We start from the raw sequence: 25,301 nt of genomic DNA on the forward strand, positions 1-25,301 counted from the left end.
CAAAAACCAAAACCTCAGGCAGCTTTTTCCCCCCTGTGCATGAATGATCATTTCCCCAAATGCACAATCAAAATATATGTCCAGAACTCAGTGTAAGTATCAACTACAGAGCCACAGATGTGTGAGAGAGTCTATTTGCAGACAGGAAAAGAAATTGTCTCGGGAAGGCAAAGTGTTTTTGTTACTTAATGAGATGCTCTCAGAGATGAGATGAGCCTTTGCTCTGTTGATATGGCTATAAGAAGTACTGTCCATGTGATTCTGGAATGGACCTGCCATTAGAAGACATAAAATATACTATTTGAACACATGACCAGACATTTTTCTGCTGTCTGTTGCACTGCATAAAACCAATTCAGTTCCAAACTAGCATTCCACCTCTAGCTCATATGAGTTCAGTTTCAGTCAGACTAACAAACTCTCTGGCTAGCTAATATTCTTCAATAACACTGGGAATCAACATTACAGAAGAAAAAAACATCCACACATAAGATATCGGAAGCAGAAATATATATGGGACGCCGTACATCATGGAAACATTAATAGGCCACACTTGTTTGGCACAGGGTCAGATAGTGCTTGAAAGAAAATGGCTTTATTTTGCTGATGGAGAGTTGGTGCAGAGCCTCCAGAAGAACAATGGTGAATGCTGTGAAGATTACACCCTATGGAAGTGACAATCCTATGTCAAGACCGGGTGGGGGAAGAGGCACACAAAGTGGGATTCTCTCCCATGGGACAGCATGAAAGATTCCTGTGAGCTGAGCATCAGGGAGAACAAGTTATGCTAGAACCCTTCTCCCTACCATGCTAGTTTGAAGGGACTTGTTTCGTCCAGAGGACGCGCGATCCCTGTCTGTAGGTAAGAACTAGGCCAAAGACTGAGGGTGGAAATGAACAATACAAAAGCTACAGATTGGGTGGGTGGGTGTTGAATTGAAAAAAAAATCAGTTCACATTTAAAAGCAAGTCTATCTAATTTGGAGACACGGGTGGTGGAGGGACGCGGGTGGCACTGTGGTCTAAACCACTGAGCCTAGGGATTGCCGATTGGAAGGTCGGCGGTCCCAGCTCCTGCCAATCTAGCAGTTCGAAAGCACTCCAAAAGTGCAAGTAGATAAATAGGTACTGCAGCATTGGGAAGGTAAATGGCGTTTCTGTGCGCTGCTTTGGTTTCACCAGAAGCAGCTTAGTCACGCTGGCCACATGACCCGGAAAAACTGCAGACAAACGCCAGCTCCCTTGGCCAGTAAAGTGAGATGAGCGCCGCAACCCCAGAGTCAGACATGACTGGAATTAACAGTCAGGGGTCCCTTTACCTTTACCTAATTTGTATATTCTGAAACAATATTCAGCCTGAAAAACAGGCAGCCTTCAAAATCCACACGGAATTTTGCAATGCAGTTCTCCAGCCAAGTAATAAGCACAAAAGTGCATATGCACACCCAAACGCAAACAAATTGTACATATAAAACTGGGGAAAGCCAGACAGATTGGCAAGGTACAAATAGTATTATTAATGTTGTTGTTGTTGTTGTTTTTAACATGTGAAAAAAATGCAAATACTGAGGTTAAGTGTCCATATGAATACCTACTCTATGGATAGCTATCTGTCTTGGATGCTTTAGTTGAGATTCCTACATCGCAGGGGGTTGGACTAGATGACCACTGGGGTCCCTTCCAACTCTACGATTCTGCAGTACTATGGATATATTCCTCTTGGCTTTGACTCAACCTGCAAGACCTTCTCGGTGACTTAGGGGCCTTTTCCCACCTGGACTGGGAGGGCAGGGCCCTGACGGACTCCAGCTACAGAAGCGGAGGCTGCAGAAGAGGCCAGAGTCCCGGGTCATGGAGCCTCAACTTCCACAGCCACCACCCTTAGAAGGACTGGCAGCAACAGCAGCCATGGTCCACGCCAATGACAATGTTCTTTTATCTTGGTAATTCTGCTCTTTTATGTGTGCTTTATATTTGACTTCCCTTAATAATGTTTTCTTTTGAAATGTTTAAGATAGTATTTTCGTTTCCTACTCATTATGTTGCTTTGAATGTATACTTTATATTTGACTTTCTTCAGTAGTTTTATTCTGGATGGTTTTATTTGATGTTTTAATGTAGGTTGTAAACCGCTTCCAGATTTCCCCCCTTAAAAATATAAAGTGGTATAGAAATGAAATGATGATGGTGATAACAACAACAACATATTAATGAAAATGACATATAAAATGCATTATTTAAGGGGAAAGTGATTTGTAAAAGTGGCATATTGGGCAAAATTGCATACAGGCAGGTGCGTATCAGGAGAAAATCACATTAAAATGCTGATTAATTTTCATGAAGACTTAAAAATCAAAACAGGTGTGGAGCTGTGGAGAACTGAACTTCAGACTGAGAAAAAATAAAAACTGTGAGAAACTGAAATTGGCAAATTCATCCTTCCCTCTCAATAGTAAAGAGGTTCTCAGAATGTGCAAGGGTCATGAGAAAACAGCTAATATATAATCACAGATGGATTAATTATATAATGAAATGATCTCATGAGTTCACATACAGAGAAAACTTCCTATTGTGTCTCTCCACAGGTCACTGGGCTTGCCTCCTCTCAATTATTGACTCATGCAGAGATGCAACAGGCAATCTTCCAGGCAGGAGTCTGGTAACTGTGCTGTGCCTCTGGAGTGGGTGTGATTGTATCATTCAGTCACTCCCAGTGCAGAGATACAGTGGGATTACCTGCCTTTTGCCTGGGAAAATGCCTGTTGTGTCTCTGCATGATTCACTTATTTTGGGCATTCCTCATGACTGGAACAGGCATGACTCTCTTTACAAATCCCCTTCAGATCAGGACATGTTCCCACATCATCAGCTCAGGCAGAAACACATATCAAGGCCCCTCGACAAGTATGCAGTTCTTACACAATCAACAAACAAATCTGTAAATATGTCCGTCTGTGAGCAAAAATTGTGATTTGTATCTTTCGGCTACAGAGTAAGCTCAATGAACGTATTTGTGCCAAAACAGGAAAATAAATAGGCTGGGCCAGAGCATTTATTCATGATCTATCTATCTATCTATCTATCTATCTATCTATCTATCTATCTACAGGAAACTTTTTACATGGACCAGAATTCAAAAATGTCACCCATGCACTGGCAACCTGATGTGGTCTCTGTCATCCACTCTGTCACCTATGATTCCTATGGCTGTATTCTGTTTCATGTGTAGAACTGGCCTAGAATTGAGTCACAGATCAGGGATCCTTGAAGAAGCAGGCCAAAGAAAATAATTGTTCTGCCACCCTGGTAGCCATGGGCACTGGGGGTGATGCAGCCCAATAGGTTAAGGGATGCACCTTCCAGGGCAAGAGCTGGAGCTGACAGATGGCACCCAGCAAACAGTGGTGGCTTCTGAGACAACAACTGGGAGGAGGAGAGCCCCCAACCTCCATTAGCACCTCAGTTCCTCCAACAAACATGCACAAATGGGTTTGCTGCTGAGCAGCTTTGCCCATTTATTGCTTGACAATCCCACTGGTCACCTCTGCTAGAAACGAAATCTCTGACAATTACTAACGCTAGCCCAAACTTTGGCAGCCAGTGATAAGAGCGGATGAGTTATCACAGGTTAGGGGATGACACGAATCAACTCATTGCAAATACAAAACATGACACTTACTTTCAGCAAGTTTTCCGCCTGTGTGTTAACAAGGATAATAATTAGAGGCAAAGCAGCAGGGTTGTAGAGCACATCAGGATCCCTGACATGAAAGGGCAAACAGGTAATAACTGAAATTAGACATGCTAAAGGCATCTTGCTGCCAGAAGCTCATACACCCAGTTTCTGGAGGGCCCTGTTCTTGATGACTGACCACAATGTTAATTTGACAGAGGATTCTTAATGTCAGTTTCTTCGCCTGCTGTATCAAGGAGTCTTCCTTTCCCTTAGCCAGGCGGGATACGATATGAGGAGGCAGGTGATGCAAACATATATCGCCTTAAGGCAAAGACTAACGAATGGACAGTAAAGAGAGTCTTATTCCCGCAAGTCCTACAAAGGCTCCAGGCAGACTGGCTCCTTGCACAAGCCAACCTACCTGAACTGCTCTCCCCATACATTTCTAGGGCCTTGAGACTGAAGGAGAGAGCTCGCCACACCTGGAAGAGCATGGTTTTCCATTCAGTTGCTAGTTGGGCACCCCCACAGCCAGGCTCACACAATATGAGGGCTGTATCAGGGATAGGCAACCTAAGGCCCGTGGGCCACAAGCGGCCCACAAGGGGTTGTTCAACCGGCCCCCGAACTGCCCCCGAACCAAGCCACCCGCTTGGCGAGTCCCTGTGTGCTGTGCTAAACCAGCGCAGCGCGGTGCAGGGACTCACTTCTGCAGTGCTGGAAATCACGTCTGCGCATGTTCAGACTCCGAAAATTGCATCTGTGCAGACGCCGGAAATCACAGCCATGCACGCTCATGCGTGCGCGCGATCCGGCCCACAGAGGGATCTCCGCTGGAGTGAACCGGTCCAGGCAAGGAAAACCTTGCCGACCCCTGGGCTCTATGGAGCAGCATAGTAGGGGTAACAAGAACCCCTGGCTGGGTGAGGCTGTCTGTCAGGGTAAGTCCTGTCGAGAGACAAAGGTAGGATTACTGCTGATCTCTTTTATTTGCATTCCTGCCCTTTGTTAGAAAGGAAACTGAGTGCCGTCCTGGGTATAGTTGGAATAAGACTGAAGTTTACTCACCATTCTTTCTTATGAGAAAGAAGCAAACCACAGAGCTACAGAGAAAGCTAGTTTCCATATATTTATTTCTTCCTCACTATTGCTAGGGGAATGACAAGCGTTTCTTGTGCCTACTGCTCCCAAACGAAGCTCTTTTTCCAAATTTGCCAAGCCCAGAGGCCAAACCTGGGAAGATTTTAAAGCACCCGAAGTGGACCCAAAATGGCACAGCCCCTTCCAGCCAGGGAGGAAGGGGTGAGAGAAAATCTCTCTCTACATCAGGAACAAGGGTGGAAGAAATAGTGGTGTCTGGATCTGATGGCCTGGTGAACACTGCTGCCTGAGGAAGTCACCTCTCCTTGCATCATGGGTGAGCTGGCCCTGCTATGTTGGGAGAACCTGCAAAGTGCTAGGGGAAGATCGCTCTAGCGGTGATTGCTCCAGCTAGCAAGATGAAATGCTTGTGCAAATGGAATGTTCATCATAGCGCAACACTGAATTCCACCCTTAGAGGGCATTTTTAGTGAATACCCTGTAATTTCCAGAAAAAGGAGGGAAATCTAAAAGAAACCCACTCTCAGTATAGGAGGGAGTTTTTCCTGTCTAGTCAATTCATTAGCATTTTAAAAATATAAAGTGACAACAGTGGCTTTGGGGCATATCTTTGGTGCAGTGAATAGGTCTTGTAAATGCTACAATTCATCTTGGGAATCCTTTAAAAATCAGCTGAGATGGAAAAAGATGAAATCAGCTTGAAGGTGATCTTTGCAAGAGGAATGTTGCCCCTGTTCAGAGTCTTATGCACAAAAGCATTTATTGAAATCCCTGGCACACATCGATTTCTGTGGTATGGAGAATAGGCATGTGCATTGAATATCCTTGTCTGTAAAAAAAACTCCAACCCACTAGATCAGGTTGCGTTGTACTAGAATCACTGCACAACTTTTTAAGCCTCTTAATGCAGAAATGTATTATTTAGTACTTTAAACCTTTAAATCAGTCTTTCAATCACCTATTACATATTAGACAAAACTGCAGAGGGAATGTTCAGGTACTATTCAGATATTACAGTATTTTGATAACAGGCTTCTCTGAGATCTGGAGGCTAAGGGGGCGGGGAGGAACACATGCAGATACTGTCCCTCCCAGCTGCAGATCAGGATTTAACAGTTCTGTACATCACAATGTATTAAGATTAATTCACAAAAGGCTGTAAGGAGTTCACATATTGGAGTAAGAAGTTCCATAAAAATTTCTCAGAGGTTCGTTGTAGAAAAGAATTGTGCATATTACTCCGAAGGCCACATCTATACCATACATTTAGAGTACATTCATAGCATTTTCATGGCTTCCCCCAAAGAATCATGGGAACTGTAGTTTACCACTCACAGAGCTACAATTCCCAGGATGCTTAACAAACAACAGTTCCCAGCATTCTTTGGGGAAAGTCATGTGCTTTAAATGTATTGAGTGGATATGGCCTCTGTCATATGTTCAGTAATTTCTACAAAAGCGCATGCTATTCTAGGCTGCATCAACAAAAGTCTAGTGTCCTGATCAAGGGAAGTCATAGTCCCACTCTATTCTGCCTTGGTCAGACCACACCTGGAATATTGTGTCCAGTTCTGGGCGCCACAATTTAAGAAGGATGTTGACAAGCTGGAACATGTGCAGAGGAGGGCAACTATGATGATCAAGGGTCTGTAAGCCAAGCCTTATGAAGACCAATTGAGGGAGTTGGGTATGATTAGACTGGGTAGGAGGAGACTGAAAGGAAATAATAGAATCGTAGAGTTGGAAGGGACCTAAGGGTCATCTAGTCCAATTCTCTGCAATGCCGGAATCTCAGATGAAGCATCCTTGGAGGTTTTTAAGCAGAGATTGGACATTCATCTGTCATGGATGATTTAGTTGAGATTCCAGCACTGCAGGAACACAGTAATGTTAATGGGATGTGAACTCTCTAAACATTATTTGCATATACAGCTTGTCTTAAGAATCCTTCACCATCAAATCCAACATCAGAGTAGTCCTGTGAGATGATGTGTTATCATGATTAGCCGCAAAGCTTTTCCTGGGCTGCATCATTTTAGGATCTAGTTGAGGAGGCAGCCTGCAGGAATGCTCTCCACAAACAAATCCCCCAGCATGTTGAAAACTAGCATGTCTGGAAAAAGGATTCAGTTAAGTCCTTGGAGAGGAAGGGCAGGATAGAAATTTGATAAATAAAAAAATAAACAAACCAGTCCTCCCCAAAATATCATTTTTCTATATTAAGCTTTGTTTATAGAGAGCATTCCAATTTGTATCTATGAAACTCTTCCACCTGCATCATAGAGTGGTACTGTTCTAATAATGGCTTTGCTGCTTTATTCTGCTGAGTGCATAAACTATGAGAACAAGGATAAGGTGGAATTTGAACCCAGATCCAGCACCTTATCCATAGGACCATGCTAAGGGTGTTTTTTTTTTTTTTTTTTTTGGTGCTGTCCAACATTATATGTTGGCTTCTACTGTGGTACGGGAAACTGCTACGCACAAGATTAGTACCTGCTCATATTTCTCCAACTCGGTGTGGTAGATCTGTCGAATTTGAGATAGTTTTGCTCTGTAGTCCGAATGCTCCACAGAATTGTCCGAGCCGGCACCCCCAGATGCTGCGGCTGCGGCAGCTGCAGCGGCTGAACCCCCTCCTTTTTCAGGGCCTGCTACCCCTTCTGCTAAAAGCATGTTGTCCAGTCGCATTAGCTGTGGGTCTGTTGGTTCCTCCTCCTGAGCCCCTCGAATACTCAACACTGTGAGAAAGCACAAAAGTGAAATGCATAGATTAATAAATGGAATGATAGCAACCACTTCCTAAGTATCTAGGAGTAGGCTCCAATGGTCTGTTTTTACAGAAGGAAAGATAAATGGTAGTGTTCATTCATACTGCAATTGTCTGTCTTAATCCCGTTGCTGAAACAGGATTCGTCGGCACCCAATCATCTCATCGGCTTCAGGAAAAAATACCAGATTAGACAAATTCACGGAGGACAGGGCTACGAAAGGCTTCTAGCCACAACGGCTGTGCTCTGCCTCCACAGATGGAGGCAGAAATGCTTCTGAATACCAGCTGCTGGAAACCACAGGAGGTCAGAGGGCTCTTGTGGTCGGATTCTGCTTGCTGGTTTCCCACAGGCAACTGTTCTGCCACTGTGATAACAGGATGCTGGACTAGATGGGCCACTGGCTTGATCCAGCAGGCTCTTCTCATGTTCTGAAGATGGACAAGTGGGTGGGAGATGGAGAATCCAAGCAGCAGCAGGACAGAAAGGGGTGTGTCACATGTTCCTACCATTTTATTCTTCTACTGTAGGTCATTAGGGTGGTGTGGTTTTTTTTGGGGGGGGGGGGAGGAGAAAGACCTCCGTCTGCAGCCATGGGCTCCATCTCTGTGGGCAAAGGGGGAAATATACCCTGTTCTGTGACCTGCAACACCCTCCCAGGGAACACAGGATCACACAGTTTTAATAAGATTTGCCTTAGTGCTCTTTAATTGTTTCATGCAACAGAAAGAAATCGGAATGAGTGTCTGCATATGAAGATATACTGTAAACCTCTACAGTCCTACAAAGGACTGCCCTTTCATGTGGGGACCCTTCTGAGTATCGTCATCATCAGAGATCCTTCTCTGTGTATCCCCAACTTTGACTGAAAGGTGGGTGGCGTAGAAAGGGCTGTTTCGATGGTGGCACTCCCAGCTTTGGAGTTTTCTCCTCAGGGAGATTCAACTGGCATTGAGCTGAAGTCTTTCAGCACCAAGTAAAGAACTTTTGTTAAATTTTCTCCCCATCTCTTTTACCCTTCAGACACTTGATGAAGACATTTTGTTGTTTCCGGTTGTTTTTAGTATTTGATTTCACTCTTCCAATTTGCTGCCCACTTTTAAATTACTGCTGGTTTCTAAAGAGTTTCTTCTTATTGTTGTTTTTCACATATATCAAGGTGTTTTTATTTTATTGCACTATATACTTTCTAAAATGATGTAAACTGCTGCTTTGGCTGCCTCAACAATATTTATGTATTTTATTGTTTTCTCCTGTTGTTTCTCATAAATTGTTATAAAAGGCTGAAGATCAGGTTACTAAATAATTTTAATAAATATCTTGCTTTATGAATATGGCTTAATATTTAGGCACAAAATGATAAATTATATTATTTTGCAGTTCTGATGCAGGGAAACCATCTGAAAGCTGTCAGCAACTGGAAGTCTCTAGACAAAGCCTGGCCATCTGAAGGAGGCCAATAGTTCTGTCTACTGACCAAACCAAACAAACAAACATAATATTGTCTTTAAAAGGCATTTACTTTATTTTAAAATGAAACTCTTTACTTCACTTTAGAATAGTTTTTGGGAGAAGGAAGCTATTTTGGGGAGGGTGCAAGAAATGGAGACCTAAAAGGGGTAAAGCAATTTACAGTGTGAGGAGAGGGACGGCTGCTAAACCCACAGCTAAACATGCCTGCTAGAGAGATAAACTGCAAGATTCAGTCAGCAACCACCACTTTGGCGCAAGCAAAACCATCTACAATTGGCACAACAAGAGTTAAGCTACAGCCAGTGCATTCAAATAGTAAATAAGTAAAATGCCATGCCCTTGTGTGTGCGGCTGGCCAGACCCTGTAGGCTGTTGCCAATTCCGGTCACATATGCAGCTTTTGCAGGTCAGCCACATGAGGCTGTGACAGGGAAGGTGGATGTGAGGCCAATTCGAGGGGACACTTAGTTATTGGGGGCATCATGTTCTTCACATGATAAGACCAGACAAGAAGACTGTTTACACATGCTCTGCATTTATGGCAAAGAAGGCTCAGTGCCGTATTTTCAAAGCAGGCAGCCCAGTTATAAAATAATTATGGAGCAGTAGTTTATGTTCCAAGAGTTGCACAAACGTATGGTGATCAAGGTGAGAACAGTCAGTAACTAGATCTGAATCATCACAGCTCTGCATTCTCTCTCTCTCTCTCTCTCTCTCTCTCTCTCTCTCTCTCTCTCTCTGCTAGTGCCCACAAGTGCAGACTGTTGTACGGCTCTCTCTCACATTCGTTTAGATGCTGGAAGTGCACAACCATAAAAGTGCACTTTCACAACCCACTGGTAAATGGTAATAGCTAATACACCTTTTTAAAATTAAAAAAGCAGGCTTTTTGAGGTATGAAAAGCAATGGAAATCTACAACAGAAGGTGCAGAACAGCAACTACTTACTTGACAGCAACGTCAATTAAGCTCCGCATAACTTTTGTGAAAAATCAGGACAAAATTGCTTGATACACACTCTGCCTTGAAGTGGCATCTTTGTTTTTGTAAAACAGCAACCCACCACTCTCTTCCCTGCATCTGTGACAACTTCAGACAGCCTGAGGTGCAGGCAGCGAAGTGCTGCGGAGTGAATTACGAAAACCATTCCCATTTTTTTTGCAATCCGCTTCTTGTTGGTGGTTCAGTTTTGGAAGAGTGTCATGAATTCTGCCCATCTCTAACATATCTGACCATTGAATGGTTGTATTCTACTGTCATAAAAACAGAAAATTAGCACTAAGCAGTCAAGTGAGATTGTGGGTTTTTGTTTTTTTATGGTTTCTGTTTTAAACACCTTTCTTTCATACGTCTCCAAGGAGACATCAAAGATAAACACAAAGGAACTGTTGCTGGTAAATTAACTGAATTAAAGTTGTGTCAAGTCCCCTGCAGCCGGGTTCTAGTATCTCTCTGAGGTCCAGCTCTGAGGGCCTTCTGGCAGTTCCCGCACTGCATGAAGTGAGGATATAGGGAACCAGGCAGAGGGCCTTCTCAGTAGTGGCACCCCCCGCCCTGTGCAACGCCCTCCCATCACATGTCAAGGAAATGAACAACTACCTGACTTTTAGAAGACATCTGAAGGCAACCCTGTATCGGGAAATTTTTTATGTCTAATGTTTTACAATTTTTTTGTGCTGTAAGCCACCCAGAGTGGCTGGGGAAACACAGCCAGATGGGTGGGGTAAAAATAACATCATCATCATCATCATCATCATCATCTCTGAGGAGGATGCAGAATCAGATGACTCATAGTCACCCCTCTGATGGGACACCCTCGCCATTCTACTTCCATCTCAGCCTGAAGATGCAGCTCTTTTGTCATGCTCAGATTTGGGGGGTGACTCCCATGTAGCTACCCCTGTTCCATGGCTGTGCAGGAGCATGCGAAAGCAGAATTAAGTTATGAGCCCTTGAAGGATTTTAGGCAGCTCTCCCAAGAGGATGGAGCCACCAGAATAGAAGGCCTTACCAGTCCCCTTAAGCCTTCAAATGACCCTGGTCATTTGCTGAGACAACATCTTCCAAAGCAGAGCAGGATAAACAGTAACCGAGTTTCACTGCTTTATCAGAGCAATTTTATACTTTGTGGTGGTGTGTTGCTGTGCTGTCAGAATGCCAACTTTGTAAGCTATACCATCAGAAAACACACACACACACACACACACACACACACACCTTCAGCCAAAGCCCAACTATCAGAGACGCTGTTGATGACGACACCCACATTATTTCTTCCCCCCAAATAAGCCATGTTTCAGCTTGGCTGCTTTCAGCAGAATGCCTCTGAGAATGACCCTATGTCATCATGACGTAGAATAATTCCTAGGGACATTCTTGGGCAAGTGGAAAGACGGCTGTCCCCATTGGCCGCCACATCAATGCTGTATCATAAAACTGCTTGAAGCTGTGGTAAGCCTTTATTTTTTTTTCAATGTAAGAAAGAAGGCAAAGGAAATAAAGATCTCTGGCCACAGCACCAGCACTCTGAAAATTCTTTGCCCATTTCTTGAATGCTGTTGAATATCCTCCTCCCTATTGGGGATGGGGAATGGTCCAGCAAAATTCTGTGTGTGTGTGTGTGGGGGGGAAGATTTTCATCTGAGCTGGATCTCTTATTTATCATTGACAGGGCTTCTATGAGCCAAATGAAAATGCACAGCTGATTCCAGCTTCAAATCAGATGTTCATTTGGTTAAAACAAAACAAAATAAAATATTCCTTCCACTAGCACCTTAGACTTAGTTAGTCTCTAAGGTGCTACTGGAAGGAATTTTTTATTTTGTTTTGTTTTGACAAAATAAAAGAAAATACAGGCTACCTACCTGTAACTGGAACATTTGGTTATAGTAAGGGCAAACACTTATTGATTAAAAAAAATAAAATGAAATTATCAGCGTTTGCCAATTCCTCAAAGATTAATCCTGTCCTTGGGGAGGGGGCATTGAACTGGTGCAGAATTGTTGAAAAGACACAATAGAAATTTTCAGCACAAAGTAGTTCAGACTGGTCAAGTACAACTTCAATCTCACAGGGGTCACAAGAAGCTAACAGCTGGTGTATAGGAAGGAAAGATAAATGCACAGCAGAGGCGCAAAGACCAAGCCAGCCGCCAAGGTAGAGCAGTGGCAGCAGTAGCCCACATGCCAGCCTTTCAAGGCTAAGCACTCTGGTTTAAACCTCAATACCCCTGACACGGGTGGCGCTGTGGGTTAACCACCTAGCAGTTTGAAAGCACGTCAAAGTGCAAGTAGATAAATAGGTACCGCTCCAGCGGGAAGGTAAACGGTGTTTCTGTGCGCTGCTCTGGTTTGCCAGAAGCGGCTTAGTCATGCTGGCCACATGACCCGGAAGCTGTACGCCGGCTCCCTCGGCCAGTAACGCGAGATGAGCGCCGCAACCCCAGAGTCGGACACGACTGGACCTAATGGTCAGGGGTCCCTTTACCTTTACCTTTACCCCTGGCTCACCTATCACTCTCAGAAAAGCAATGGAGATAACTTGTTTCAATGCAGCACTTACACAATCATGAGATCGCTTCAAAGAACTATTTTCCCTGGTCCTGTGCGAAAATCTGAATAATTAAATTACTTTTGCCAGAAAGCACATTTAAAGGGGGGGGGGGAGAATTCCAGAACTCAAAAATTAAATACCTTAAATTGCTTCAAAGTGATAGTGGTCAAGCCACAAATCCTTTCAAAGATTTGTACAATTAAATCTCACTTATGCGAGGGAGACTCAAAACTGACACAAGCAATGACAATAAAGCAAAAATCAACAATAAAGCAATGTTGCCAGGCATATGGAAGAAATTAGTTAGGTGACCAGGTTGAGATTCAAAGATAAATGAGAGAAATCTGATTAATCAGAGCTGCCGCAATCTAGGGTCACTGCCCCAAATTTATGCCATTTTAGTGTGTGTGTGATTATGCATTGCAGTTTGTGAAGCCCAGCAGCAAACAAAGCAAAAATCAATGAACGACAATGCAAAAAAACAGAATATCACCCTAGTCAAATGTATAATGTTAATGAATTCATAATATATATAGGGGACAAGAGGCTTTATATTTGTTTCACTGGAACAGTTGCCCTCCCCTTACCCTCTTTTCATACAGAAAGTTGCTACTGAAACTCAGGGGGATTTCAAAAGTAATATTGAATTCGACATGGACTTCATCTGTTCAAAGGGAGGGAAATGCCTGAGGCCTTGGTGTGAACTGTCTCAAGCACTTATTTGGATTTTGACTCCTATTTATAAAACTGGTACAATAACTTCCCCCAGAGTCTGAACTGTCCTCTGCCTCCGACTCTTCCTACTCGCTAAGCCCTGTAACTTCCCCTTCGTTTGATCCTTCCACCACCCATTCCCTGGCTCTGAGCTGCCTTCCCATGGGTGCTCCCTTGGGGGTTCCCCAGCTGGTGCCTCCCAACACTCTCTGCGCCCAGCCAATCCATGATACTTCCCCAGCTAGGCTGTTTGATAGATGGATACTTGCCGAAGGCCACACCAAAACAGGCACTTACCAATAAGGTGGTAGCCATATTTAACCCACACTCTTGTCTCTGGCCCATTACTGCTCCCAGACTTAGTCTTGAATGGATCTGGCATGCAAACGCTGATGCAAATGATGCTGATGCCAATATTTGGGATCTGGGTACTAGAATGAAAGCTCACCCTGTGCACACTGATGTTAAGGAGCAATAACAATGGGAAAGATTACTCTTCCTTGTCCACCACGCACCCTGTGAACCCTGTTACAAACCTTTTGAAGAAACGGGGAAAGAAAACAGGAGAGAGACTAAGGATTAAAACGTGAAAGTGGTCAGATGCCTGCTTGTCTCATAAAGAGCATTTGCCGAAAAATCACACTGAAGTGGGAGTAGGCTTCAGAAGGGAGATACTGTCCATATTAAAAAATAATAATAATCTAAGCAATCAGTGTCTGAACTAGCATGTGTCTATACAAACACATGATGAATTTATCTTTGCAAAACAGTTCAAGATTATTATTACTGAGCAATATATCTTTAACCCATGCAAAACAAACACTTATTGGACACATATGACATACATGCCTCTTATAGATAAATAATAATAATACATTTATTTATTTATTTATTTATTTATACATACATACATACCCCGCCCATCCGACTGGGTTTCCCCAGCCACTTTCTGCATAACTAAGTCCCGCATTGCCTACATTATCCTTTTCATTATGATTATACACATTCATTGGATAATAATGCAGTTGGAAAGGCGTTGGAAATGCCAATGTGTCCAAGCATTTATTTTTGAAAGTCCTACATTTTAGAAGACTGAGGACAAATGGAATATTTTAAAGCTCTTCTTTACCTCTTTTTAATATAATTTTCCCCACCTACAACACCACAGATCTAACTCTCATACTAGACTATCCATTTCCTAATGCAACAGCCACATCACTGCATAACATCAGGCCCCTGTTTTATTGACATCTGCCTCCCTTGCCCAGTCCTTTCCCCACTCTGCCTGAAATGTACAATGTTAGTTAAAAGGGTAAGGCACGAACGCACAGCTGGCAGCCTCCAGAGACAGCAAAACTCCAGCCTGGAACTTCAGGAAGGAATAGAATGATGGAAATGACAGTTGTGAAAATAACATGAATCTTTACACACTCACATAGAGAAAATGCTATTATGCCATGCTATTAGGTACGCATTCAGATGGAACAGCATTATGATAATCTAGTTTGGGTTTGTTAATATATAGTTTTATACATATATAATAGTAGGGCATAATATCACACATTTTGTAGAAACAGGAAGCCATTTAGCAAAGCACAGTGCTGGTGAACTGACAATTTGGAGGATGTTTCATTTACATAGCTGGAACCACAGCTAGTACAAAGCAGTGTAAATTTAGCAAAACAACAGATTCCTACTAAGTGTGTACTTCTGACTTGAGTTGTTCTTTTTTTGTTCACAGAACTAATTTGAATTTACCTAAGCATGCCTTTTAGCTCCAAAATGCTGAAAACATTTTTTTTTAAAGTGCTTTCCCCATTTATAGGCACCTGCTTAAGAGAAAGGGGCCAATTTGGCCATCTAAAAGAACAGCTTGCAAATACAACAGTGATTGTGTCTTGTGGTGCAATCTTGGCAGATAAGTGATGTGTGCACGACAAAGTCCGTGGCCTCCAAGTCCCAAGATCTTCTTTCTGCATGGGACAGTCCATCTAACAGAAGGGGATCCAACAAGGATCTGCTTTCCAACTTGGTTGTTTATTTATTAAATTTCTATACCGCTTTTCCTCCAAGGATCGCAGGGCAGTTTGCAATACGAAAACGCAAAACCACATCATGTAGTATAACAAGCAAAAAACCTCAATGTAAAAAAGATATTCTTGTTTACTGGTGGGGGATTCTTCCTGTGCTTCTGGGTTAGCACAGCACTGGTGTGACAGTCCAGAAAGCTGTTATGCTGATGGCGACCTATGAGTAATTTATTCACGCACAGCTCAGCATCCTGATCAGAGTACAACCCGCCCTTCTTCCGCACAGCAACACACTGCATAAGCAACACACAGGCAACCTGCCCAGTACCAGACTTCCCCTTATCTTGCTTCTTCTGGTTTACAACACCCCAAGGTGTCTGTTTGGTGAGTTCCAGAAAGAGTTAAAATTTAAAAGATATTAGAAATACTAGCACAATTTCATGTTATTTTCAGTCTGTAAGCAGCATTGCAAGAGAGGTGCTGTAAATACTGAAACATTTCACACTGTCCCTTCTTGCCTAAAGCTAACTCTACGGAGTGCCCGTTTATTACTCAATATTTAAGGAGGGGGGAAGAGAGAGAAAAGGACATGAATTAAAGAATCAGGAAGACAGGCATAGATAGCTCTAAAAACGTGCTGGCCATTCAGACATCCACTAGAGGGTACTCTTTCTTCACAAAGGAGTGGCACACCTTCAAGAACAAATAATTGTAATAATAAAAAACAACATGAAGAGAGCACACTCCTTGTTCCCAGACACAATATCCAACTGCTTCTTATCCAACTGTGTCATGGAAACATAGAGGAACCGGAGTCAGTCTTCTTGGGAATTAGCTCGCTCGTTTCTTGGGAATTAGCTCAGTCTTCTTGGGAATTAGCTCATCCAGGGACAAAGAGCTGCCTCTTTTAACCCTATTCAAAAGAGCCATGGGTCCACGTAGGAGTATGGATCTCCCTGAATTCCTCTGTCTCTCCACTCCAGGTCTGTATTTTGCCTTGACCTCAAGCCCTTATCTGTTGGGGGAGAGCATCCATGTGAAATTTTCAGCCTGCAGATGCTGTCCTCTAGTGAACAGGGTTCACCTATGGTGAAGTACTGGAGCTACTCTCAGGCTTACACTGCCCCTCGCTCTCAGCAAAATGGGGTGCACGGTGGTGGGACAAGCACTTGGGTAGTCTAGGACTTTTTACAAGCATAAAATGGAGTCCATGCACAAGCCCAAGATTCCTTCCTACAACCCATTGGTATATGTGTCTGTCTGCATGTACAGTCAAACCTCGGGTTGCGAACGCTCCGTGTTACATATGTTCGGGTTGCGTACTCCGCAAACCCGGAAGTGTAACACGGAGCGCAGATGCTTTTGTGCATGTCCGTGCATGCGCAGAAGCGTCCTGCGCAGTTTTCGCATGCGCAGAAGCGAGATATCGCGCTTCAGTGTATGCGTGAAAACGCCGCGTGCGCAACCCGAGGTACCACTGTATTTACCGGTATATGTGTGTCTTTGTGTTCACATACTCTCTCTCTCTCTCTCTCTCTCTCTCTCTCTCTCTCTCTCTCTCTCTCTCACACACACACACACACACACATACACTGTATGCATGTATGTACTGAAAGTTATACATATTCAGAAATCTGAGCCAGAAGCCAGAAGTAAATGCATGTATAATGAAGGGGCAACTGAACAATCAACTGCACAGCTGTAGCAGATCTTTACTGCACTTACAATAGATGCCTTGCTGTTTTGTCACCTTGATTTCATAGCACTTCTGTTCCCAAGCACCCAGTAACAGTCCCAACACATAACAAATTGTCTGTAGTTATTATTATTTTATTATGGGGTTTGTTGGTTGTTAGGCAATTGGTTCGGTATGAGATGAGGTTGTTTTCTGCTGCTCCAGAGAAGCGGACACGGGGCAATGGATTCAAACTACAAGAAAGAAGATTCCACCTAAACATTAGGAAGAACTTCCTGACAGTGAGAGCTGTTCGGCAGTGGAATTTGCTGCCAAGGAGTGTGGTGGAGTCTCCTTCTTTGGAGGTCTTTAAGTGGAGGCTTGACGGCCATCTGTCAGGAATGCTTTGATGGTGTTTCCTGCTTGGCAGGGGGTTGGACTGGATGGCCCTTGTGGTTTCTTCCAACTCTATGATTCTATGATTCTATGAAGATGTAAGGGCTTCAGGTGTTACAAAGCCCTCAAGCAAGGATGGCTAGAAGAGCAGTCATTTCCCACTGTGGTTTCTCAGAAGAAGGAGGATCTCTCCTTACTGTCAGAAGGGCAAAGAAGGTTGAGAGGCTGGACATACAGACTATCAAGGGGTGTGATATTACCCTAAGCAATTATGTAGTCAGTTATTAGTCATTGCTTATCATTTCTATAACACATCCCAGTAAATAACTACTTTGCCATTCTTTTCTTTTGCTTTGGTTTGTCTTCATAGTAAGTGCTCAACTGCTCAAACTCAGCAGCCCTTTTTCTTTCTCTGACCTGTCTTGGGACAGGTAGATTATGTCCCGGTTGCTCATTCCACAGATTGACAGAAAACAGCTCTTTGAGCCAGCTGGCAGGTGGGATGCTAATGCACTCAGCGGCTGACTCCATCCGCTCTGGAGACCTGCCTATGCCCTCCTATCAGGGATTCTAGTTCACTGGGTCAGGGCTGGATTCTTTGCTAATGAATTCCAAATGATGTATTTCATTTCCTTGCTTTTGTCGGTAAGCAGGAAAACATCTAGATTTTTTCACTGGATTTTCATTCTTTTTGGCTGAGTCCTGTAGTGATCCTACACTACAAGTTTGTATTGGCTTAAAACTGGTTTAACTCCAAAGAATCCTGGGACCTGTAGTTTGGTGAGGGTGTTGCGTAGTCTCACTTAGAGATTATTTGCCCTCTTCACAAGACTACAGTTTCCAGGGTTCTTGGGAAAGTCTTAATCGAGCTGCAATGTGTGAATTTATCATGAATTTGGGTTTGCCCTCCTTTTGTAAATCCCATGATGCAATTTTATTTCCATCATTCCTATTTGATCCAAGACTGCAGAGATCAAGTGAGGCCATAGGCCAGTGGGAGGCTGTGCCCCTTTCCTCTTTGGCAATTTCATTTCCCAGAACATGGGGAAAGTACCAGTGGGATCATCTCTCTTGTACCTGGTCCTCATCAACACAGAGAGACTGATTGATGTGAGTGGAAGTACTGGGAACCTTGGCAGAAAGTTATCATGTTTTCTTGGGTTTCATTATACACAGGCAACGGAAAACTGAGTGTAGTCAGACATGCATACTGGACTATAAGAAGGCTAATTTCCAAAAGTTTAAGGAACTATGGGGTGAAATCCCATGGTCAGAAATACTCAACTAGAAGAGAGTCCAAGATGGATGGAGTTTCTTAAAGGTGAGATATTGATGACACAAATGCAGACAATTCCAACAAGAAAGAAAAGTGGGAGCCATCTAAAGAAACCAGTGTGGCTGCATAAGGAGTTTACAGATGAGCTGAAATTTAAGAAGGGTATGTATAAGAAAGGGGAAACCATGAAGGAAGAGTAGCCAATAGTTGCGGGGAGGTCAGGTGGGTCAAGAGAGGTCCAAAACAATTTAAAAGCTTTCTTTGGCTATGTTTGAAGCAGGAGGAAGAAAAAGCAAGTGTGTGGAGAAGAGGAAGAAATGATATTGGGTGAAGGAGAGGCAGTGGAACTGCTCAACACCTACTTTGCCTCTGTCTTCACCCAAAAGGAAAGCAGTGCCCAACCTGGTGATAACAGAAAAAAGGATGGAAGGAGAGAGAGGCAGCCCAAAATACAGGTGAAACTCGAAAAATTAGAATATCATGGAAAAGTCCATTTATGTAAGCAATTGTTTTCATTAGCTACTGGAGTTCAATATATGAGATAGACTCATGACATGCAAAGCGAGATATGTCAAGCCTTTGTTTGTTATAATTGTGATGGTTATGGCGTACAGCTGATGAAAACCCCAAAGTTGAAATTGTTAATTTGGGGTTCTCATCAGCTGTACGCCATAATCATCACAATTATAACAAATAAAGGCTTGACATATCTCGCTTTGCATGTCATGAGTCTATCTCATGTATTAGTTTCACCTAAACTATCTTAAATGAATTCGGATCTCCAGGGCCTGATGAGCTGCACTCAAGGGTACTCAAGGACCTTTTGAATGTAATCTCAGAGCCTATATCTTTGAGAATTCTTGGGAGAATAGGAGAGATCCCTGTGGACCAGAGGTGAGGAAATGTTGTCCCCATTTTCAAAAATGGAGAAAAAGAAGATCCAGGTGACTGACCAGTGAGCTTGACATCAATACCAGGAAAGGTCCTTGAACAAATAATTAAACAGGCAGCCTGTGAGCACTTAGAAAAGGATGCTGTGATTACCAACACCCAGTATGGATTTCTCAAAAACAAGTCATGCTAGACAAATCTCATTTCTTTTCTGATGGAGTTACAAGTATGGTGGATTAGGGGAATGTAGTGGATATTGCGTATCTTGATCTCAGTAAGGGTTCTGACAAAATCCCTCATGATATTCCTGCAGAAGTGATAAAATGTGGGTAACTACTAGGTAGATTTGTAGCTGACTGACCAAACCCAAAGAGTGCTCATTAATGGTTTCTCATCATCCTGGAAAAAAGTGACAAGTAGAGTGCAGAAGGGTTCTGTCCTGGGCCTGTTGTTGTTCAACGTCTTTATAAGTGACTTGGATGAAGCAATTGAGGGGATGCTCATCAAATTTGCAGATGACACTAAAATGGGAGGGGTAGCCAATTCCGCAAAAGACAGAATCAGGATTCAAGATGACTTTAGCAGATTGGAGAACTGGGCCCAAACTAATGAATTTCAATAGGGGCATATGTAAGGTTCTCTACTTAGGCAGGAAGAACCAGTTGCACAAATATTAGATGGGAGACACCTGGCTTAGGTCACAGTAGACCACAAGCTTCAAATGAGACAACAGTATGATGCAGCAGCAAAAAAAGCTAATTCAATTCTAGGCTGCATCAACAGAAATATAGTGCGCAATGGAAAGAAGTCATAGTACTGCTCTATTCTGCCTTGGTCAGGCCACACCTGGGGAACTGTGACCAATTCTGGGTGCCACAATTGAAGAAGGAGATTGACAAGCTGGAATGTGTGCAGAGGAGGGCAACCAAGATGGCCAAGGGTCTGGAAACCAAGCCTTATGAGGAATGGCTGAAGGAGCAGGATATATTTAGCCTGGAAAAGAGGAGACTGAGAGGAGATAGGATAGCCATCTTCAAATATCTAAAGTGCTGCTCTGGAGGGCATGACTCAAACCAGTGGCTTCAAGTTACAAGAAAGGAGATTCAAGAAACAACAAGAAGAACATTTTGATAGTAAGCTGTTTGACAGTGTAACAGACTCCTTTGAAAGGTGGACTCTCCTTCCTTGGAGTTTTTAAAGCAGAGGGTTAGATGGCCATGCATCATGGATGCTTTAGGTGAGATTCCTGCATTGCAGGGCTTTGGATTAGATGACCCTCACTTTCCCTTCCAACACCCTATGCCTTTGTATATCCAGAAGTACAGGAAATAAAATGTGGAATTTATTTTCATTAAATGTGTGGTTTTGATCTTGAAATTTAGGACAGCAGATTTAACTGATGTCTCCAAGTGAGGATTCAGTTACTTGGCAGGATTTCTTTTTCTTTTCTCTTTTTCTTTCCTGTTTCTAGCTCCTGGAAATATTGGTTGAGAGAAACACAGAAATCTTGAACAGGAACTTTGCTCAACCTGCCCCTCCGCTCCCCAGCAACCATTCCACTCAAATGAAATGAATTTGCACACAGAACAAACACGACGCCAGAATTCTAATTGCAATCTACGCTGAGAGGGTTCTCTTCTCAACTTGCCATATAGCTTTCCTTCACCCCCTCCCCCAGAGGGATATTTAAACAGGTAGGAGTTTTTCAAGTAAATGATTGCAACTTATCGAAAATAATGTGCTACTTAGTTTCTGAGGAGAGAATCCTGGCAGGCAGCTCCAAGAAGCAGCACGGGAGCAGATGGAGTGATTAGTCTGTGATTTTCAAAAGGGCTTTTCCCTGCCTCCACTGTGCTTAAAATGTGCTGGGAAAATCAAGGCACCCCAGAGGAGAAAGAGGCGCTAACACTGCATCCATAGTGGCACTGGTCTGCTTCCTGCAACCATCATCCAAAAGGAATCAGGGATTTCTCGTTCAGAAGAGTGCTTGGCATGGGATGCTCCTAAGGCTGAGAGGAAATAGAATATCATCATGGCCACAGGGCATTTTCACCCCTGTGGAAGACCAGGACAGTCTTAAGCATGTTGAAAGTTGTTTGCGCACAGTTGCAGTGTGAAAATAAATGCCTCAGAATTAGGGGTGTAGCTAGGAGGTGGCCTAGCGACCCTGAACCCTGGGTTGTTGTTTTTTTAACTTCCCATTATTCCCTTTAAAAAACTTTTTATATACTTTGCTTACTGTGCAGCTGGGCACACTGCAAAGTGCAGTGCAAATAAGACCCTGCAAATTAAACCCTGCATTACAAGAGGTTGGACTAGGTGATCCTTGGGGTATGATTCTATGATTTATGATTCAACAGCAGCAAAAAAACCCCCAAAAAACTCAACAACCTAATGTTGCTCTAGGCTGCATCAACAGCCTAAAATAAAAGAGAAGTATAGTGCCTGATCAAGGGAAGTAATAGTACTTCTCTATCCTGCCTTGGTCAGACCACTCCTGGAGTACTGTGTCCATTTCTGGGCGTTACAATTTAAGGAGGAGATTGAGAAGATGGAACGTGTGCAGATGAAGGCAACCAAGATGATCAAAGGTCTGGAAACCAAGATTTAGGGAGTTGGGTATGGTTAGCCTGGAAAAGAGGAAACAGGGAGGATATATGACAGCCATCGTTAAATATCTAAAGGGCTGTCACATGGAAGATTGTTTTCTCCTGCTCGGAGAATAGGACCTGGAGCAATGGATTCAAATTACAAGAAATGAGATTCTGGCTAAGCATCAGGAAGAACTCTCTGACAGTGGAACAAACTCCCTTAGAAGATGGAGGGCTCTCCTTCCTTGGAGGGTTTAAGCAGAGGTTGGGTGGTCATCTGTCAGGGATGTTTTAGTTGAGATTCCTGCGTTGCAGGGGTTTGGATTAGATGACCCTTGGGGTGCCTTCCATCTCTACAATTCTATGATTCTATCACGCTACTCCATTGTTGGAGGCAGCGTGCCTCTGAATACCAGTTGTTGGGAATCACAAGTTGGGAGAGTGGTGTTGTACTTAGGTCCTGCTTGTGTGGTTCCCATAGACATATGGCGGGCCACTGTGGGAACAGGATACTGGACCAAATGTGCCTCAGCCTGATCCAGCAGGGCTCTTCTGGTGTTCTCATGATGCATCCAATGCAAATATGTTTGTTGTCAACTACAGAATTATAAGACAAAACTTGGGACATTTCATCCAACGGCAACCCAGATAGAGTGCCAGCGTATTGGAAAACTTGGAGCAAGGCTGCATCTAGCACCCTGTTCCTCTAGTCGTCTCCTTGCTATCACTCACAACAGAGGAACAGAGAGAACAGGATGAAGGTGCTGCTTTGCTTATGAATATGTAAGTACAGAATGCACTGCTTCATTTCAGGTCCTCCCCATGCCCCATAAGCACAGAGTACTCCAGCCAGAGAACCCTTAGACTGTTGCCTGCCTGGGACAATTCCTCCCCCTGCTGCACTGATATCACCACAAGCGACATATAGGAAAGCCCACTTGAGGCCTTTCCCCCTTAATAGCATTGCCAGCATTCAGGGATAATGAGAGTTGTGGTACAACAAGATCTGCAGGGCACCAGGTTGGGAAAGAGTGGTCTGGAGGCAACTGATAGTGCAGAGTCAAGCAGCTGCAAATGACTGCAAACCTACATATGAAAAACCTTATATATGAAAAAAAACACCTCACTTAATTCCCAATTCACTGTGGCTAGGAAGGATTGCCACGTCTAGGGAGGGAAGAGGACAATAAAAATGGCAGCCACTTATTAGTCTAGATTTCATTCCTAGATATTCAGATTTTAAAATGCCCAACTCCGCAACCTTTTAGAAAAGCAAACAAACCCAAACCCACAGCCAAGTAGGAAAGGAAAATTGCACAGCGGCAGCTCCCACCACCGGGTGTGAGAGACCTCCCTCGCTGTCTTCCAACTCTCAGTATAATTAAACAAGCAAGTAAACCTTGGAAACTTAATTACCCTACAATATTACTTTGTTGCTGATCTCTGACCCAGCTGCCAAACTCCTGGGAGCCAGGAGGTCGAAACTGTCAGGATCCTATTACCGTGTTTCTCAGAAAATAAGACACCGTCTTATATTTATTTTTCCTCAAAAAAACACACCATGACTTATTTTCAGGGGATGTCTTATTTTTTTTTTTACTGGTAAGCATTGGCATGGTACAGCAAACTACATTTATTCACACAGAATTTTACTTTCATGCATGCAATTACAGCTTGCATCAACCATGCATAAATATTACTCTTGCACCAAGCAAAAGTACCCTGGTGCTTAGAGCAATTGCATGCAGTTACAGCTTGCATCAACCATGCATAAATATTACTTTTGCACCAAGCAAAAGTACCCTGGTGATTAAAGCAATTGCATGCAGTTACAGCTTGCATCAACCATGCATAAATATTACTTTTGCACCAAGCAAAAGTACCCTGGTGATTAAAGCAATTGCATGCAGTTACAGCTTGCATCAACCATGCATAAATATTACTTTTGCACCAAGCAAAAGTACCCTGGTGATTAAAGCAATTGCATGCAGTTACAGCTTGCATCAACCATGCATAAATATTACTTTTGCACCAAGCAAAAGTACCCTGGTGCTTAGAGCAATTGCATGCAGTTACAGCTTGCATCAAGCAAAAATATCGGTACCCTGGAGGTTAAAGCAATTGCATGCAATTGCAACTGGGCTTCACAAGTCAGCCTGAAGGTTAAAAGCTAAACTTCCAACACAATATCCCCCTTTTCATTCAAGGAATCCCAGGGCCAGCTGTACCATTATGCAGTGTGAGGCAGCAAAGGATTTTCTTAATGGTTCTGCCAGCTCTTCCATTTAGCCTTTCAGGGAAAGCCTTTGAAACAAAAGCAAGCAAACAAAACACAATACCTATGCAAATCCCTGGCTCCCGGGTGTTGCTGCTGCTGCTGGGCCCCGCTGGCTTGGGGCTGAAAGCGGCACGTTGTTCCTGCTTTTGCCGAGCTCCGATGGCTCAGGGCTTCACGCAGCACGTGTTGCTGAGTGTTTTGGAGGGGTTTGCAGCAGCGGCAGCATCCACTTCCGAGAGCCAACCGGAACTGTGCCTACAGGTATCTCTACGGCTTATTTTTGGTGTATGGCTTATATTTCTCAACGTTTAAAAATCCTGCCATGGCTTATTTTATAGGCATGTCTTATTTTATGAGAAACACGGTATCTTGTCAACTTCTTTTCCCCTTGAAGAAACTAAAACAAATATTTAAGGGCCTCCTCCTGCGCTTGCAGGGGAGGTTCTCCTTTAGGTGTCCCTGACCTGACCTCAGATATCTTTGCTTGAAGCCTTAGGGTTGTTTTGACACCCCTGACCTCTTGGCAAGTTTACTCAAGGTAGGGGAGGATGGACTCCAAGTAGACTACCGGTAATTCCAAATGCAAACAGAGCGCTTGCTCAGCATGGAGCCCACACCAGGTTGCAAGAGGCTTTATCTAATGAAGCAGTTCCACTTTCCTAACCAGAGAGGGATTAGCAGGCTGCAGCTGCAGCAGTGAAATGCAACCCACCCTGTCTCTGTACCTAAGGCCACCCTGAGCTAGAAAGCACCTCTGTTTGCAGGCTGCTTCATCCCACTAACGTGCTAGTCTTCAACAGGCCAGCACACACATCCTCAGGTGGGCAGAAAAAAGGAAGAACAACCTCACAGGAACTGGTAGCTTCCCCATGAAGGA

The 25,301-nt window shown here is 43.5% G+C and overlaps 1 protein-coding gene across 6 annotated transcripts in view; it reads right to left on the reverse strand.

The window, feature by feature from the left end:
• The window catches only part of PBX1 (PBX homeobox 1), a 217,676-nt gene that overhangs the window by 34,618 nt on the left and 157,757 nt on the right, over nt 1-25,301 (reverse strand). For all 6 annotated transcript variants that reach the window (XM_033151349.1, XM_033151347.1, XM_033151346.1 and 3 more), the window contains exon 3: nt 7,274-7,518. In XM_033151349.1, coding sequence (XP_033007240.1) covers nt 7,274-7,518 — 245 coding nt within the window. The remainder of the gene's footprint in view (nt 1-7,273; nt 7,519-25,301) is intronic.

The sequence above is a fragment of the Lacerta agilis genome, chromosome 6, assembly GCF_009819535.1.
Source record: "Lacerta agilis isolate rLacAgi1 chromosome 6, rLacAgi1.pri, whole genome shotgun sequence".
NCBI classification, from domain to species: domain Eukaryota; kingdom Metazoa; phylum Chordata; class Lepidosauria; order Squamata; family Lacertidae; genus Lacerta; species Lacerta agilis.